This window comes from Nomascus leucogenys, chromosome 11, assembly GCF_006542625.1.
Source record: "Nomascus leucogenys isolate Asia chromosome 11, Asia_NLE_v1, whole genome shotgun sequence".
NCBI classification, from domain to species: domain Eukaryota; kingdom Metazoa; phylum Chordata; class Mammalia; order Primates; family Hylobatidae; genus Nomascus; species Nomascus leucogenys.
The window spans coordinates 62,191,000-62,209,866 of record NC_044391.1 but is presented as its reverse complement, the minus strand read 5'-3'; the positions used below and the strand labels follow the sequence as shown (position 1 = coordinate 62,209,866).

General features: G+C 38.2%; 1 protein-coding gene across 1 annotated transcript in view; it reads right to left on the bottom strand.

Moving 5' to 3' along the window:
• PDZRN4 (PDZ domain containing ring finger 4) overlaps positions 1-1,404 on the bottom strand; it is a 138,540-nt gene extending 137,136 nt beyond the window's left edge. Inside the window, exon 1 of the mRNA XM_003252298.2 lies at positions 1,078-1,404. Coding sequence (XP_003252346.1) covers positions 1,078-1,146 — 69 coding nt within the window. The 5' untranslated portion in view covers positions 1,147-1,404. The remainder of the gene's footprint in view (positions 1-1,077) is intronic.
• Between the last annotated feature and the right edge of the window lie 17,463 nt (positions 1,405-18,867).

Below are 18,867 nucleotides of genomic sequence, written 5' to 3'. Positions count from 1 at the left end.
CACTGCAACTGAGGAGGCTGTTTCATGTGTAGCAAATCCACTTTGTAATTAGCCCACTGTGAAATGAATCACGTCAGGGGGAAATCTGAGGGAGCCAGTAGTCAGTGGGCACTTGGCTACTGCTGTGCCACGGGCCACCAACATCCCAAGCATCGTCTTTCATCAGCAACCTTTTCTAAGAACAAATGTAGCACTGTGTCACCTTTGGGACAAACTGGAAGAAGGGAGAAATAAACTTTATTTTGCTAGATAAGAAATTTGAACTTGAGCATACACTCCCAGGGGAACCTCCCCAATAAAATGGTAAGTTAAGAAAATTCTGTTAAAACTATAAAGGCTCAGGACCTAGTTTTCTTATTTGTATTCCGAAAAGCCCTCAGATACACATGAAAGAGACATCTAAATTCATACACTTTTTTTCTAGGTCACCTACAGTTGTTTTAACAAGCTCTCAAAATTAATTTCTAGTGCTAAACAAACAAAAACCTTACAAAAAGGATCCAAGAACAAGTGGTAAGAGAATTTCTTTATCTCCTGTTTCAGCCAGGACATAGCATATATTTTTTTCTCATGTAATACAAAATTACTAGGTCTTTCTCTTAAACCAAAGCACAAATTCTCAATTCATCCAATAATTTCCTCTGGCTAACAAGATTTGGCAGGAAACTTCTCCTGTCTATTGAAAATAACTGAGATCATAGACCTATTAAACCCCAATATTTATGCAGACAATGATACAATTGATTTTCAAATGTCAACAGTATTCCAAAATGAAAGAGGTATCTCAAAATATTACAGACATGGATCTCAGTGCTACTCCTGTTATGTGACTGACATCTTGGCAGTAGATACACAAAATGTTAAAAAGAATCCCACAGGAAGTCATCTGAAGGGGGAGTGGCAAGGAAGCTGAAAACTGCCACCCAAAACCAAAATTAAAAGCCCCAAACCAGCAAGTCTGCCCTCAATTCTGAAATGTACTGAAAGAAAAAATAAAGCTAGCCAGAATTCATTTACCATCTTTCAGACAAACACAAAGCCTGGCTCTTAGTTGCTGGTATCAGACCCTGCACTCACCTGGGAAACTTCATACAGCAGTTTGTAGTGTTCCTCTCTTTTCTGAAAAGTGCACAAATTGCAGCCCATTCTAAGAAGCAGAGAGACAGAGCAAATCTTCTAATTTCCCCAGAACTGAAAGGCAAGTGAACTGAAAGGGAATCACCCTCCAGACTTGACTACTGTTTTTCATCAGTCACTTCAGTCCAGAAACACAGACAAACCGCTGTTAGCTGGAAGCGTAAGCCAGAGTGGTGTGTAGCAGCATGCTCTTCTTCGCTTTCCCTAAGTACCTTGCACTCACGGATACACACACAGAGTTTCCAGTCAGTTCATGGCAACACTCCCTGGTCTCTGCATCAGTGCACATGACTACACAGATTCCAGCTCATGAATATTAATAGTGCCTCATTGATTATTTATGACAGAACATGTTAGCAGGGAGGGGTGTCATAGCTGCTGCTGATGACAGATGAATATTCACTAATTAAGAAGCAAATGTAGTGTGGTTAAACAAAATTCACTTGTGTCAATACCAGCTCTGTTTATTAAGGATAGAGGGGTTGCATATAGGGCATTTACAAAAAAACATGCACTTAATTTCTCCATTGATACAAGCTTTTAATATGGGAATAAGGAAATTCAGAAACAGAAATATACTTAGTTTACATATCCATGCTCTGCAACAAGAGGAAGAAATATTTTTAGCATTAGTAAACCTAGGGGAAAATGAGTAGGGATAATTATTTACATTGATAAAATAAACACAGAAGCAAAGGAAATTTTGGGGGGTGACATGGAAAAGGAAGAGAAGGCAGGGGCATCATTCAGTTTTAATTCTGATACTACAAAAATAATTGAATAGTTCATATGTAAAGACCATTACTTAGTAAGGAGGAAATAAGGGATATTCTCTTAATTCTAAAGAACGTTTAGCAAGTATTAGGAGATGATACTGGTACAGATAATTAATACTTTAATTAGATAACGAAGGCCCATCTATTGAGTATATATTTGTAGAATATAATGCATGTAGATTTATATTCAAAAAGTAGATCAATACAATGCCTTTTCTAAGAAAAATTTCAAATGCTTATAGTATTTATGCTAATTTTATTAAAGTCATATATAATATTTTACAAAGCTGATACTGGCAATAGTTAAACTTGAATGTAATGCACAATGACTCCATTTATGATTCTATATTTAGAGTTCATAATGATCAAAGGTGAACAGAGACTTAAAGACTAAGCTTAGATGTTTAGATAACAGAAGTAATGCATTTCATTTCACACTCTTGCAAATACATGTGTTGTATTGCAAGCTGGCAGTTTTTGTCCCTTAAAGATATACTACAAACAGCTAAAGCAGATAATAAAAGAAAATTCCTTTTGTTCCCACACTGACTTATCCACACCCTCTGCTAATTAAGAAGTATGTACTTGTTCCAGCACATCTTTAAACTGGACAGGATAGCAGGTGGGTTCCAAAGCAAAAATAATTACTTGGAAACTGATGACTCTGGTTAGGAATTACACTGGATCTGGAGATTTTTAATTGCTCATCACTGACGAATAGCTACTTTTTGGGGTCCAATTTCCTAAAAGTGCTTTGTCACATGTTTAGAATCGATAACAGGGAATGATTCTAACGAGCACTAATTGTTAACAAATTGGCTTTGCAACTAGCAACACCTCAACACCAGCAAGTAGCAAGGAGATGAACAATCATCTGCTGCTTATCAGTTGTTTCCCTTGGGATGTAATAATCCGATTTTCTGGGCCTAATTTCACCTAACAGCCTGGATGAAAGCCAAGCTGAGAGACCTACATGAAAGTGGCATCATAACTGGGAACAGTGTGTGTGAAAAAAGTTCTCCAGGACTTCTGGCAAATTAGAAACCACTTGTAGGAGATATTAATTTTAGGACTTGATTCCTCTATGGAAAGAATGTTTTCAAAAAGATATTTGAAGTGGCCTTTATAAAAATTAATGGTGGCCACAAACATAAGCAATCTCCTTCTTCTCAGTTGCAGCTGTAAAACATAAATGTCTGATACTTTTGAAAGTTTTAACTTCTCTGAGCCTCTATATCACTTCCCATGAAGTATTCTCATGCTAGAGTTCACATCCTCAAAGCAAACGTTGACTATTTCTTTGAAGGATTCTAAATTGCTGAGTTGTGAAAGAATTATTGATTCTCAGATGTTCATACTCTGTATTTTATTTTATTTTTTTGAGACAGAGTCTTGCTCTGTTGCCCACGGTGGAGTGCAGTGGCACCATTTTGGCTCACTGGAACCTCTGCCTCCCAGGTTCAAGTGATTCTCCTGCTTGAGCTTCCCGAGTAGCTGGGATTACAGGTGGGTGCCACCACGCCTGGCTGATTTTTTGTCTTTTTAGTAGAGACGGGGTTTCACCATGTTAGCCAGGATGGTCTCAATCTCCTGACCTCGTGATCTGCCTGCTTCGGCCTCCCAAAGTGCTGGGATTACAGGCGTGAGCCACCGCACCCAGCCTATACTCTGTATTTTTTAAAAGGTCAGATCAAGGAATTAGAGTGCAGTAAGGCGAAGATGGCACACCTTTCTATCAATGAAAATGTTTCCTTTTTCCACTGATAAAACTCTCTTGTGTGATAGGTTTTGAAAGCCAAGTAAGAAATTTAATTATCAAAGCTGTTTCTTATTGGAGCTTTCTTCTCTGTAAATGCAGTTTGCATTTGCAGAACAATGAAACAATCATAGCTTTAAAAATATTTTCTTATTTATCAAAAATAATGAACATTCTAAGGAAGTGAGCAAGTTCAAATAGAAGCTCATCCTTCAGCAGCTCCTCCTGGCTGTTTCCGTTATTCATTCCTAATCCCTCTATTCTTGTGTTTCTATCTCAGGAAGCAAGAGCAGCTTTTCCAATCATGTATCAAATGCTGCCCTTGGCCCATTTACCCTGGAGAGATTCCACCTTCTGCTTCTAATGGACGCATCCTATAGAACTGAAGAGTGACTTGGAAAAGGGAGATTCATAATTCCAGAGTTCTCTAAATTTCATTAGAATATGATGGTTAAGTTTTCCAATAACTAAATCTTGCATTGGAGCATAAAGTTTGAAGTAGACAGGGACTAACACATTCATTTGAACACTGCCCTGAAAATGCAAATAGAGCAGATATCATCTGTCTTGAGCAATAATAATACGGGATAAAAAATAAGTAGGGAATGAAGGACTATCTTTCCAAGTATCCTTAGAAAATAAACTCATCAAAATGTAAAAACATACGTCGTGTGTGTATTTCAAGATTGTGTGTGAGTTTACTCCACACAAATGCATTGGCATTCAAAATAGGACACATTTGTCAAGATCTAGACTGACGTATAAGAGGCTAAACTGGCAAGTGAAAGGAAGGAATCCAACATTTTTCTTGCTTTTTCCATATAAACTGTACTACTGAGTAGCGAAAGAGTAGATGAGAGGGAGTTTCTCTTTTTAGAAATATTCTGACTAATAATTGAAGATTAAATGATAGACTGTCATGCCAGTAGTCCTTAATTCATTCAAGGATCTAAGTACTGTGAATGAATGGTGTCTAGCACGACACACTCACACACACATGAGATAAGCGTACATTATGTGCCACCTGAGACAGAAAAATTACACGGCCCTTAAATTAGCCTTTTCAAATGTGAGCAAATGTCAGCGAATGCAGAGAACAGAGGAGCATATTAAGCTAAACCATGGGGATGCAATCAGCTAAATTCAGACTGTGAGCAACACTACATAGACAGGTGCATATTCCAGTTTCAGAGAGAAAAAGAGAAAGAGAGAGTGGAGACGAAGAGGAAGTCTATAGATTTAAAAAGATTTTAATAACAATAAAAAGTCATTACTCTATATTTTCACATATACATATCATTTGGTTGATAAAATTCTAAATAAAAGTAGGAAAATTATTACCAAAAAAGTCGGGATGGTGGTTACTCTTTAGGAAGGGACACCAGAAAGTTTCATCATGGCCAGCAAAGTTCTAACTCCTGACAGGGGCAGTAGTTTTCCTAGGTGGTCACATTAAGATTCATTAAACTGACATTTGTTATTGGTGTTTTCTATATTTTTGCTATATTTAACAATAAGACTTAAAAAGGACTAATTTACAAAAGAGGCTGTGCCTATGTCTCATCGCTGGCTGCCGATGTAGTACATAATCGTGCCCCTTATCAAGAGAGGAGTAGAAAATCCAAGTGAACCTATTCTGAATCATCAATCCCATTGAGCCTGTGACAGCTGTCACACATTTCAGATGATGGCTTGCTTATGCCTTTTGCAGTGACTCCAGTGTTCTTTTCCTGGGCCAGTGTGGAAGTTCCATATGTGACTCCGCTTGATTACCCTTGCCACTATCACATGCGGATCTTCCAACTCTGCCTGCCACCTACCTTGACATGTGGCTTACAAATTTCTAGTCCCAATTCTGCATTCATTTCAGGAGATACTTATGTGCTTTTGAATATTAGTAGACACGTAGCTGCCTAACATTTTCTGCAGTTAAATACCTTATATGTAATCATAAAGACAAAGAACCTGAGGCCCAGAGAGACCGTGACTTGTGGAAGGTCAACCTGAGTAAAGAAACCTGAACTCAGCTTTCCAGTGACAAATTCTGTGGTGGAATTCAATCTCTAATATCCTGAGCTGTCTCTCTTGCAGAGGAAGCTAGAGCTACACCAACATGTCTTTATTTAATGATTGAGGAAACGGAGGATAACACTTGAAAGTGCTGAAATTAAAGAAAATAAAAGAGAATAAATTTTCAAAGGCAGACGTAGCTTAAAATAAGGGGAGTGGCTTGTGGTTAAAAATGTAAACTTTATGTATTAAAATGCTGAAATTTTTTGAATGTCACAGCTAAATATCTTTAATCAGCTAATGTCCCACAATAATCTAATTAGGAGCTGTACCTGAACACACACTAGGATGACCAGCTTATCTTCATGTGTCTGGGACTTTGTTGGTTTTGGCACTGAAAGTTTTAAATCCTGAATTCCTTAGTTCTGCACAAAGCGGTCATTTGAATACATGATTTCTTTTTTCAGGATCCAGCAAAGCTGAATTGCTCTATACACATCTACATCTCCCTACCTGTGCTCCAGATGTTACCTCATTCTGCTTATTCTTTGGAAACCCCACAAATTAAACTGTCCACACAATCATCCAGTTTAAAGGCTCCTTCTTCCTTGATCCCATCAGCTAGCAGTAACTTCTTCAACTTCTGAATTCTTGGTGCATTTTATCCCTACCTATTTGAAGGCACAAATTACTTCTCCTTCACATCATTTTTAGATGCATGCTTTACCTCTCTTATTGGACTATAAGACATGTACGAGAAACATGAACATTTAATTGACCTTTGAGCCCCCAAAACTCGTAGAATTGTACCTTTCACATTCTGTGCCTTTAATAAACATATATTGAATTAATTAGTGTAATTGGGGGATGACAGCATACCTGAGTTGGGCAAAGTGACACAAATTTATGTTTGTAACACACATTAGCAATGACTAATTGCTATATGACATTTTCTCCCGTAGGATTGCTTCAAGAATATTAAAGAATATTCTTAATATTCAAGAACATTAAGTTAAAAGACTGAAAGGCCATGAACATAAACCATTTTTAATTTGATTCAAATCCATAAACATAAATTTGAAAGTCTATGAAAGAAAAACATCTGTGACAGGTATATAAATGAGTACTGTATGATTCAAATGTGCTTTGTCAGTTGTGTATTTATGCATATATACTATCTGTACGTTTAAATTCACATTCTGCTCTACATATCAGCAAATTATTCACTTATTTATTTCACAAATATTTACTGTGTGCTTATCATATGTCTGGTGGTATATGAATGCCAGATTTTTGCAGTTGTATATAATCTAATTTTCACCATATCTCTGAGGTAAATATGTCAGATATTGTCCTTTATTTATTAATACAGAAATCATTAGATGTTGAGATTTCTAATGCTGGAAAACCTAGAATTTTGCCTTTTGATTCTAATCTAGTTTTATTTTTAACAGCACTATGCAACATTAACTAACATCATGAATTTAGAAAGATGCTTCTGCTAATAGTTCCCATGCGTCATCCCCTCCTTGGTTATAGCTCAGCAGATCAATGTGTAAGCAAGCATCCTTTCCACACTGTGTTCACTAGTTGAACATCTTCAATTTGCATTTACAGTTATTGCTTGTAGAATGAAGAGTGCCTCACCAACTTATGAACTCCTAAGAGTTGTCACATACATTATTAGACTAGACTCCAATGGAAAGAAAGAGCATGAGATTTCAAAGAAGAGGACTAGGCTTCTCATCTGAGCCTTGTCACTGTCACCTGTGTGGGCTTGTACAACTTACATGCTCTGAGATAACACTTACCCTACAGGCTGACTGTGAAGACGAAATAAGGTAACAGACCTGAGGAGGATTCATGAACTATGAAGTATTCTGTCCTACTGGTGTGCTGGTTAAGCATGGTTTCTGGAGTCAGTGTGCCCTGGGTCAAGTCTCAGTTTCCCTGATCTCTATTGATGTAATGTGGGGCAAATCATTATTGTTTTTTCAATCTTCTCTGTTTCTTGGTTTCTCATCTCTAAAACAGGGATAATAATAGCACCCACTATACAGTTATTGCAAGAGATGAAGTTGCTGTGATGATAATATGTGTCAAGTATACCTGGCACAGAGTACATGTGTGCCCAATACTTGTTGGCCATTAGTAATCACAGGACTAAGTATAATGATAATGATGACTTTAATTTTCAATTTCCAAGTTGATATGGTTTGGATCTGCATCCCCACCCAAATCTCATGTCAAATTGTAATTCCCAGTGTTGGAGGTGGGGCCTAGTGTGAGGTGATTAGATCATGGGGGCAGATCCTTCATGAATGGTTTACCACCATCCCCTTGGTACTGTTCTCCTGAAAGAGTCCTCACGAGATCTGGTTGTTTAAAAGTCCGTACCACCACTCCCATCTTGCTGCTGCTCTTGCCATGTGAGGTGCTTCGTTCCCTCTTTGCTTTCAGTCATGATCGAAAGTTCCCTGCAGCCTCCACAGAAGTAGAAGCCTCTACGCTTCCTGTACAGCCTGCACAACCGTGAGCCAATTAAACCTCTTTTCTTCATAAACTACCCAGTCTCAAGTATTTCTTTATAGCAATGTGAGAACAGACTAATACATAATTTATCTTTACAATTTTTGTCATGTTAAATCTCTATTACATTGTTTGAAATTTTATACTTCTGTCCACCTTGTTTGCCATTGTACACTGTGCAACAACTTCTAAAAGGCTTTTTATTTCCTAGTTCTTTATATAACAGAAATAGTTGCACAGAAGTACTCATTGTGTAAATGTGATGCGTGCACACACACACACACACACACACACACCTCTATTTCTTTTCTATGTAAAGAATGTAATACATACAGAGTAATAATTCCGATATTCTATTTCTTTCTTTTTTTTTTTTTTTTAGATGGAGTCTCGCTCTGTCACCAGGCTGGAGTGCAGTGGCACAATCTCAGCTCACTGCAACCTCTGCCTCCTGGGTTCAAGTGATTCTCCTGCCTAAGCCTCCCAAGGTTTAGGCGGCGCACGCCACCACACCCAGCTAATTTTTATATTTTTAGTAGAGACAGAGATTTCACCATGTTGGCCAGGATGGTCTCGATCTCTTGACCTCGTGATCCACCCACCTCGGCCTCCCAAAGTGCTGGGATTACAGGCGTGAGCCACCGCGCCTGACCTATTTGTTTCTTTTAATGCACAATGTGTAAATAAGGCAGACATAAGTGTACTAGAAACCAATAAAGGCATCTGAAGCAAGATTTCTTGCAATCATAAAACAGGGAGTCCAGTGACATTTCTTTTAGGTCTATTTACGACTACTAATGTAGCCCAATATAAAGTTGGTTTTCTTTATTTGATCATGTAGAGGCCAAGGTACCGTGTTGGATAACGTCACACCATTCAGCAACATCACAGGTATTATGTAGGGTTTCCACTGAATGCTACTATCACTATTTTTAGTTCTGCAAAAGTGGTCTAGTAAAGCTCAGTACAAACCTTCATTCAACCAGTATTTATTGAATAGTACTATAAGTACAGCATAGTGATAATACGTAGACATTTTAAAAAATAAGAGCTAACACTTATTTAGTACATTTTGTATGCCATTGTTCCAGCACTATATGATATTAATTGTATTTAATTCCCACATTAACACTCTGAGATGTGCACTCCTAATATCTCCTCTCTGCATGGGCAGTAAATAGGTCACATGAGTAGTAAATGAGGGAGCCAGGATTCAAACCCAAACAATCTGAATCTACTACTTAACCAGTACTTTCCATTGCCTGTCACTCAGAGACAGTCATCATTATCAGAGACAGTCATCATTATGACAAATTCCTAGAGGGCCAGAAGAAGGAATGGTGGTGATGCTCACAGCACATTAAGATGTAAGGATTTCCCTGAGGACTGGAATCGTAGTCTAAAATTAACTTCCAGGTTCCCTGTTGTGTCCTCAAGCACGGCTACTTAAAATAGATTGAATAAAACCTAAGCAATTTCGTAACCTTACTCCACTCCACTGGTGATGGGATACTGCTGCATTGAATATGTACTGATAACTGTAGAATATTTTTCCTTCTTGGTAGTTATTACGGTAGGCAATATATGGGCTGATACTACGGCAGTCATTTTACATCTCTGTTCTAAGGAATAATCAACAGCTACTTAAGGCAGGTAAATTTGGAGGTTTTAAGAAAAGTAAAGGTAGAGATTTACCGATGACTCTAAATATACATCTCCAGACTTAATTTCCCTCTTAATTTCAGACCCATCAATTCGTTGACCACTGACATTTCCATTGGGACTATTCAAAACATATTAAATTCTACTTAGCAAAACTTAACTCATGGTTCTCTTCCCCCATAACTGCTTCTCCACATGTTCTCCATATCACAGAATGCCCTGACTATTCTCAGGCACTCAAGTTTGAGGTTTGAGCATTGCCTTGGCTCTTCCCTCTCCCTACATCTAGTGACAAGGCCCTGTCAATCGGAACTGTGCAGTCTCACCTTCCTTCGTTTCGTGCTCTCCTATGCCACTTTCCTAGATGCAGGATATCATCTTCTCTCAGCCAGGTCCTGCATTCGCTCATGAGCATCTGGAGTTTCTAATGGTGTGAGGAGCAAGTTGTTGATTTCTTGCTCTTCTCTGCCTACACACACATATGTAAGCCCATCTTGCCCCTGATTCCCTGGTCGCAACTCCTCTCAGTCTTGCTCACTCTTGCTGTCATACATATATACATATACATGTGCACACACACGTGGATGTACACAAAAGAGAACACAAAACAGAAATTTCTGCTTTAAGAGCGAATGTTACAACTCTGCTAACGTGACTCTGTCTTTTTGGTATATTTCTCTCTTTTTTTAGAGTGTTGACAATTCTGTCTGGTACTGTAAATACATGTTTATTCCTCTCTCAACGTTGGATTCTGCTCAAATATTCAGTCATTATAAAGGTAGTCAAGATATATAAAGGTCCCAGATCTCATGGAGCAAACGTTATTGTGAGAAGAAAGCATAAGTAAACACAAGCTATGATTATATAACATTTCCAGACAATAACAGGGTCAACACAGGAAATTAACACAGGGTGGTATAATAGGGAGTAACTAGATCATCCTTCTTAGATATTCTAGAGCCTGGAATGTGCTTTCCTGTCTGCTTTATTCCTGGCCTGCTTATATGCATGCATATATATAACCAAGTATAGATAAATCAAAAGAAGTAGGCAGGTAGTGGGATAGGAAGTAAAGAGATGAGTTTTGTTTTGTTTTTGTTGTTGTTTTTTTGAGATGGAGTCTCGCTCTATTGCCCAGGCTGAAGTGCAATGGCATAATCTCGGGTCACCACAACCTCTGACTCCTGGGTTCAACTGATTCTCCTGCCTCAGCCTCCTAAGTAGCTGGGATTACAAGCACCTGCCACCACGCCCAGCTAATTTTTGTATTTTTAGTAGAGACAGGGTTTCACCATGTTGGCCGGGTGGGTCTGGAACTCCTGACCTCAGGTGATCTGCCCATCAGCCTTCCAAATTGCTGGGATTACAGACCCGCGCCAGGTGGTCAGGACCTGAAGTTTTCTCTACCTTCAGGATCCTAGAAAATCCCTTCTCTGTTGTGTTCCTTGCATTTTCAGACCTAAATCATTCAATTCCCACTTTTTCCATCATGGAAATGGTCCTCATATGGTTGTCTAAAACATTAGCACTAAAAAACCAACATGTTAATATCCATTAATTTCTGTGAAACTGATAATATAGAATGTTTAATTGCATACACATTCTGGCCCAAGACACATTATGAGCATGTATTCAGATGCTTTTTAGACTTTGAAGTAATCCAGAAGTATATTTGAGCCTCACTCTAAAAAATCTGTTGCATGAAGTTGAACAAGTTACACATTGAGGCGTCCTGAAATGCCTCAGTTCCTCACTGTGAAATAGGGATATTCATAGTACCTACCACAAAGGGGTCTTACGAACATGAATTTTACCCAGTGCCTGCTGCATGTACATGTTCAATAAATATTAGTTAATATGTTATAGCTTATAATATAGCCTTGCCAAAGTGTCTAAATTCTAGTATTGTGAAAATATTCCAAAAAACAGGCAGCCATATTATTCCTTTGTCTGTGTTTTGGCAAATGTCTAGCTGGATACTTCGGAGGATTAATTTTTCTCCAGTAGCAGTTAAATTCCTTTAAGATAAAAATGGTTGATGTCATAGTGACTGGCAGCCAGGGAGAAGCAGAAAACAGCTATGTGGTTATGGGAGGTAGAAACTGGGCCAAGACGTGGGCCATCCAAGTTCTGCAAATGTTTGCTGAGAACTTCCTATTCACCATACCTTATGCTGGCTTCTAGATCCATGGCACTTAACTAGGGGTGTGTGTAGGAATCAGCTGGGACGCTTTTGCAAATTGCAAGTGCACAAGCTCGATTCCTAGGGCTTCTGAGTTATTCGTAGCAAATCTGAGGTGGGCCCGGGAATATGCATATTTACACATCCCACAGAAAACTCATTTGTGTGCATCCATTTCTCCCTTCTAAGTCTACATGTAAGGTATTAAACTAGACAAATTCTTGAACGCCTCACATCATTATAATTTCTGATATGCTAACTTTTGTGATTATGAAGATTACTGGATCTGTTACTAATTTGAAAAGGAAACTAACATTTAAGAAACACCTATTTTATCTAAAGTTTTTTACATCTCAAAAAAATTCTATAAGATACGTGCAGTCATTTTCACATTTAAAAACTCAGGCTCAAAATATTGTGCAATTTGATCAGAGTCACACTGCTAATTGAATGGAGAAGATGGCATTCAAATCCAAATAGGTTTGATTCTAAGATTCTGCCTTTTTCAATAAGATATACTCTTCCCATGAGGACCCACTTCATTTAGCATAGCGTCTTTGGTCCTGCATGCCATGAACGAAGAGTCTGTGGTAGGGGTGGTCTTGAATCAGTCATTGTTTCCTTGTGCAGTTTACCAGACATGTGCTACCTGTGGGATGTAAAGGTGAGTAAATTCTTACTAGACCTGTGGGACAGGCTGGGATTTAGCTTCTAGGAGCAGCTGTGGGTTGGGCATAAAGAAGCGCCCCCCACTCTATCTACTGGAGGGACAGCGATTGGCCCAGCTGTTGGTGACAGGCAAAGAGAATTAAATGCTGTTTACTGGGTAACAGGATCTGTCTTGGATATGTCTGGTCCTTTCCCAGTGGATTTAGTTATTAGATTTCAGGGTCCACCTCAGCTTAACTAAGAAGGATTATACATTGATGGATTTCAAAACAAAAACAATTTTAGGAATTCTAACCCGAAACTACAATTTCCATCTCAAATGCCCTAAGTGCTTTATCATCACTACTTTCTGCTCCTCATGAAACAGATTTCAACTGTAAGCAACTAAGCTCCAGACAGGTTGAACTTGGTATCTAGAGATACTGGAAATTAAAAGAGAAATCACATATTTTAGAAGAGTGGATGGATTTATATTTTTGCTTGATAAGTTGTGCATTGTGGGAAATCATCTCATTAATACTGAACCCACTATATTTTGATAGGCTTTAGTAGGTTAAAGAAGACCCATTAAATATTCGCAATTGCTATTGACTGAATTAGATCAACTACACAGTATTTGCATAACTCCTGATGAAATGCTTTCTAGTTGTTTGCTTAAGTCGAATGGAAAGTGAATCCTCTGACTCAAGTGTGAGTGTGGACATATTTTTTTTCTGGCTTTATTATAAAATAATAAAGCACAGGAGACAGTAGTCCTTAGATTTGGTGTCTTATTCTCATAGATGCTTGGAGAAAAACACAATTATATTTGAAGACCTCTCCTTTATGCATTGGTGTGGAAATTCTGTACAGGAACACCATCTGGCATATAACAGAACATTACTTCTAAGAAAAAATTGTCCAGTTGTTCCTGGGACATTGGATTCTTTCCTGGGCCAATTATATTTGAATTTTCTCTGCCCCACTGTGTAGGAAGGGCTGAGCTTCCCTCCTACTCCTTGGCTATACTTCCACCTTCCATACCAGATAATGCCCAGCTTCTAGGTTACCTTCCTACCAGCTTGTTTCCTCACTCGTGTTAGAAAGTGAACTTTATTTTTAGGCCTTTCATTTTTAATTTTGTTTGAGTGTGTGTGTTCGTGTACCAACATAATGTTTTAAGTTTTAAAAACAAATCAATGGAATCATTTGCATTGTCTGGTATAATAATTTATTTAAAATTGATCGTTTTATTTTTCTCTTTTAATCTATTAAAAAGCCTGTTACTGAAAGTATTTTATTTTTTAATCATATATTGTGAATGTTGTTTTGATCCATGCCATCTTCCTAATTGTGTCAGAGTCTTTGTGGTATATTAACTGACCTGTCTTCTTTTCCCAGCCCCAGAAGACAATGTTTGCCAAAGTCTTTGTATCTAAGTGGGGTGATATGACAAGCTGTGGTCAACCAGATACGGGCAGAAGTGCAAGAGCATCGTCAGGCCTGGCCTCTTACATCTGCAGCTCTCAGTCTGTCTCTCCACTCACTCCAGGCTTGTAAGAATAAGCCACCAATGTAACAAAGTCACATAGTGGAAATAGATCCCTGACTCACTATCTGGAGGAAAGTCACTCAGAGGAGCTTCCTGACTTGCACATAACCCTTTATGAAGGAAAAATTCATCTTTTCTTCATGAAACTACTAAGGAGTTGAGGGCTGTTTGTTGCCCCAGCATAGCTTAGCATGACTAAGACTCAAAGTAAACACTTCTGAGTTCATGTATTAAACAAACATATTTAAATTATAGTTAGCATGAAAAAATTCAACCCATTGAACTAAGTAACAGGTCATAATAGCTTCTAGAGACCAATTTTGTGTAAAGACATATAGCAACGTTATCTAGCATGATTGAATGATTTTTCAGTAATGTCAGTATAAAAATTGTTAAGTTTCTCTACACACCATCCGAATTTTCATCAGATCATGTGTTTAACCACACATATGCAATATTTGTTTGGAACAAAGGGAGAATAAATCCAACATAAGGAAAGCTTTATATAATCAAACTAAGTATACGCATCGTGTGTCACATAGAGCTAAAGATCCCTTGAAGCAAAATCGCTGCCCGTTTCAGAAATATGAACTCTCAGAGGAAGTTTGCATTTTAACTGGCTTAAGATGGCAACTGCATAGCAAACAAATATTGCATAAGTAGTTTAAGCTAATTCCTTATCAAGCAAGAAATATTTTTTCACAAAGCAGAGTAGGGCTTGCAGGAAACCAGACATAGAATGGACAGCATTTATTAACTTTTAGAGAACGGGCATTTCCAAAACATGAGGAACTTCCCAACACGGCAAGAGTAATGGAGCCATATGAGCTTTGGAATACAACAGTCATGGGCTTAAATTCCAACTCTACAATATGAACTACAAGATCATGTTTAACTCTGAGTCTGTTTCTCCATTTGTGAGATGGAGGTTATAGCTTCTTCCTCACGGTGCTGCTGATAGGATTGATTACCTGAAATGACTAATCCTCATATATTAACTATCTTTTCTTACCCCAGCTCCCCATAGTCTTACCACTTTCTGAATGATTTGGAAAGGTTACAGTCACTAACTGTTCAAAATCGTAATGGCAAAGGATGGCAAATTCACATCAACTTTTTAACCAGTGGGAGTAGGGGTCCAATGGAAAAATAAACAGAAAACTTCTGTTTTGGGGAAAGACTCAGGAATATGGAATTAACACCAGAAGTTGGGCAACATTTTTATGGCAGCATGCCTGTTATAGGACAATGTGATGCATAAGAGGTTAAAGGATGGGATTTCAGAGATGCAGCAAAATTTTGGGAAAACTGTCTGAGTAGAATGAAGGTTAAAGATAAATGCAGCCATAAAAAAGGATGAGTTAATGCCCTTTGTGGGGACATGGATGGAGCTGGAAACCATCATTCTCAGAAAACTAATGCAAGAACAGAAAACCAAACACCTCATGTTCTCACTCATAACTGGGAGTTGAACAATGAGAATACATGGACGCAGGGAGGGGAACATCACACACTGGGGTCTGTCAGGGGATGGGGGACTAGAGGAGGGATAGCATTAGCAGAAATAACTGATGTAGATGACGGGTTGATGGGTGCAGCAAACCACCATGGCACGTGTATACCCATGTAACAAACCTGCATGTTCTGCACATCTGCCCCAGAACTTAAAGTATAATAAAAAATAAGTTTCAGCAAATAAAAAAAGAATTATCTAACTTAAATTACTCCTGAGGAGTACAAAAAATCAACACTCAAGAAACAAAAACCATAGTTGAGTCTGTGTTGCCAATTTTTGACTAACAAAGAGGAGTTGTTGAACAAAGCATATCAGAAGGTAAGAGCCATGTAAAAACAGAATCAGCATATGTAAAAGGAAGGAAGATACTGGAGGATAGAAGTTTGGCTAATCATCTTGCAAGTGTCTTGGATAAATGTCATATTGACAAAAGAAATTTCCATTGTGTGCACATATGTGTGTACACAGACACACATATTACTAATGTGTATGTATATATTTATGAAATTTGGGACATTAGTAATGGCTTTTGATATGGTTTGGCTCTGTGTTCCCACCCAAATCTCATCTTGAATTACAAGCCCCACATGTTCAGGGAGGGATCTGGTGGCAGGTGATTGGATCATGGGGGCCATTTCCCCCGTGCTGTTCTGACAGTAAGTGAGTTCTTAGGAGAGCTGAAGGTTTTAAAGCGTGGCACATTCCCCCTCAACCACTCTCTCTCTCTCCTGTCACCATGTGAAGAAGGTCCTTTCTTCCCCTTCCCCTTCCAACGTGATTGTAAGTCTCCTGAGGCCTCCCCAGCCATATGGAACCGTGAGTCAATTAAACCTTGTTCCTTCATAAATTACCCAGTCTCAGGGAGTATCTTTATAGAGTGTGAAAACAGACATATCAGTTTCTAGTGGAGTTTTACTATAATAATGATAACCAACACAAATTCACTGAAGGGTGCCAGATAATCTGATCAGTACCTGTGACACACAGCTCATTTGACTGAGGATATATTCCACAATTTCTGCCATATAATGAACAGATATACACTATTCTAATATTAGTTAGCAATATGAAGGAAGGTTATGTGTGCATTGACTTCTTTTTCTGCTTTATTCATAAATTCATTTAACTATTTCCCTAGGTGTAGCATATGATATGGTGTACAAATCAGTGAGGATAACATTACAAATGAAAGCAAAATTGATAACTCTGTCAGGCTCAAGAAATACCAAGATAATGAGCCAAGAGACTCTAATTAAGAACAATCCGTTAAATTCATCTACTTATTCAACAAATATTTATTGATACATGTGGGTACTCTGCTCATCTTAAATAATAAAATAAATAAATCATCAAAACAGAATTATCAGTAGAGCTCCAGCATACTAATCACTGCGGGATATTAGCTGGTCAAGAGATCTATTTTATATATTGTTTACTTATAAACATATGATACATGTAAATGTATTTTATTGTTGGTAATACTTTACCATTTTTCAGAAAAATATAAGGTGGGATATATTTAGCAGACAGAAATGGAGGGGCTGAGAAAGAAAAATTGCTAGTAGAAGAAATAGTGACGAAACAAGTTACATACTTAAGAAATAATGGGAACATTAAAGGGGTGGCACTTAATTTAGTCTGGCGCAAAGTGTGGAATCCCTCAGGAGAGATGAAATTGACTATGAGGTGTACAGTTTCGAGGGTCCGTATTTGTTCTTTCTGTAGTAGGTAATGAAGAGCTACTAAAGGTTTCCGTGTAGGAGAGTGCCAACATTTATTTTATCATTCCAAGAGTCCTAAACAAAAAGATACAAATAGGCTGGGCACGGTGGCTCACGCCTGTAATCCCAGCATTTTGGGAGGCCAAGGCAGGTGGATCATCTGAGGTCAGGAGTTTGAGACCAGCCTATCCAACATGGTGAATCTCCATCTCTACTTAAAATACAAAAATTAGCTGGGCATGGTGGTGGGTAATCCTGGCTACTCAGGAGGCTGAGGCGGGAGAATCACTTGAACCTGGGAGACAGAAGTTGCAGTGAGCCGAGATCATGCCCTTGCACTCCAGCCTGGGTGACAAAGCAAGATTCTGTCTCAAAAGAAAAAAAAAGAAACAAATAGTAGTCTAATAACATTAGGAATTATAAAAAGTAATGATGTTTTACAATAGTGTGTAAACAGTCTTGAACAGAGAATTGAAAAGAGGTATATGCAATAAATGAGAGAAATGCTACAGAGGCAGGAACAAGAGGTTTTGCCAAATGATTGGCAAGTGATAGGAAGAAATCAATGGTGAGCGCATTTGCAAGACTGAGTGTCTGGGTTGAAGGCTACATCATTAATAAAAATAATGAAGTAAGGAGGAAGACATACTGTGAATAGCGAATATAAACAGATATGAGTTGAGTATGATGAGATTGACGTGCTTCTCAGAACAAAGATGTTCTTCATGGAGTTGAAATTTTGAATGGAGATGTCAAAGATAATAATATGGATGTGAAGATCACTAATACATATTTAAAACTGAGGCAGTGAGTTGGGCATTCAAAGAAAAAGATAGAAGAAAAAAAGGGTCAAGAACTGAGCTTTTGGATATCCCTAGATTTTAAAATAAATCAAAAGAATAAAGACAAGAGTTAAGGGAGCTGCAAATCTGCAGAAATATAATTTCAAACAGAGGGAATTGTCAGTAGGGTAAAGAGAGACTGAGAAGTCCAGGCAGGGGAGCTATGTGGGGAGAGGTGGGTTTATTGATTGGAATGCATCAGTCATTTTTGAGAGAGCCACTTAAGAGTAAGGCAGAGGGGGCTGTACCGAGTTGAATGAAGAATGGGACAAGTAATGAGGTGCAGGCAGCAGACAAAAACCAGTCTTTCAAGAAGTTTGTAATGTCAGGAAGAGAGAGCTAACGTGATAATTCTAGGAGACAGTAGGATCAAAGGACGGATTGGTTTGCTTGTTTTCTAATAGGAATGAGTTCAAGAAAGAAGAGGCTGAAGATGCTGAAGGGAGACAGAGTACAAATCTAGAAAAGGTGAGAGTGGATAGGAGGAAAGGCACAGTAAAGGCAATATTTAGGTACTGATTGAAGGAAGATTTTCT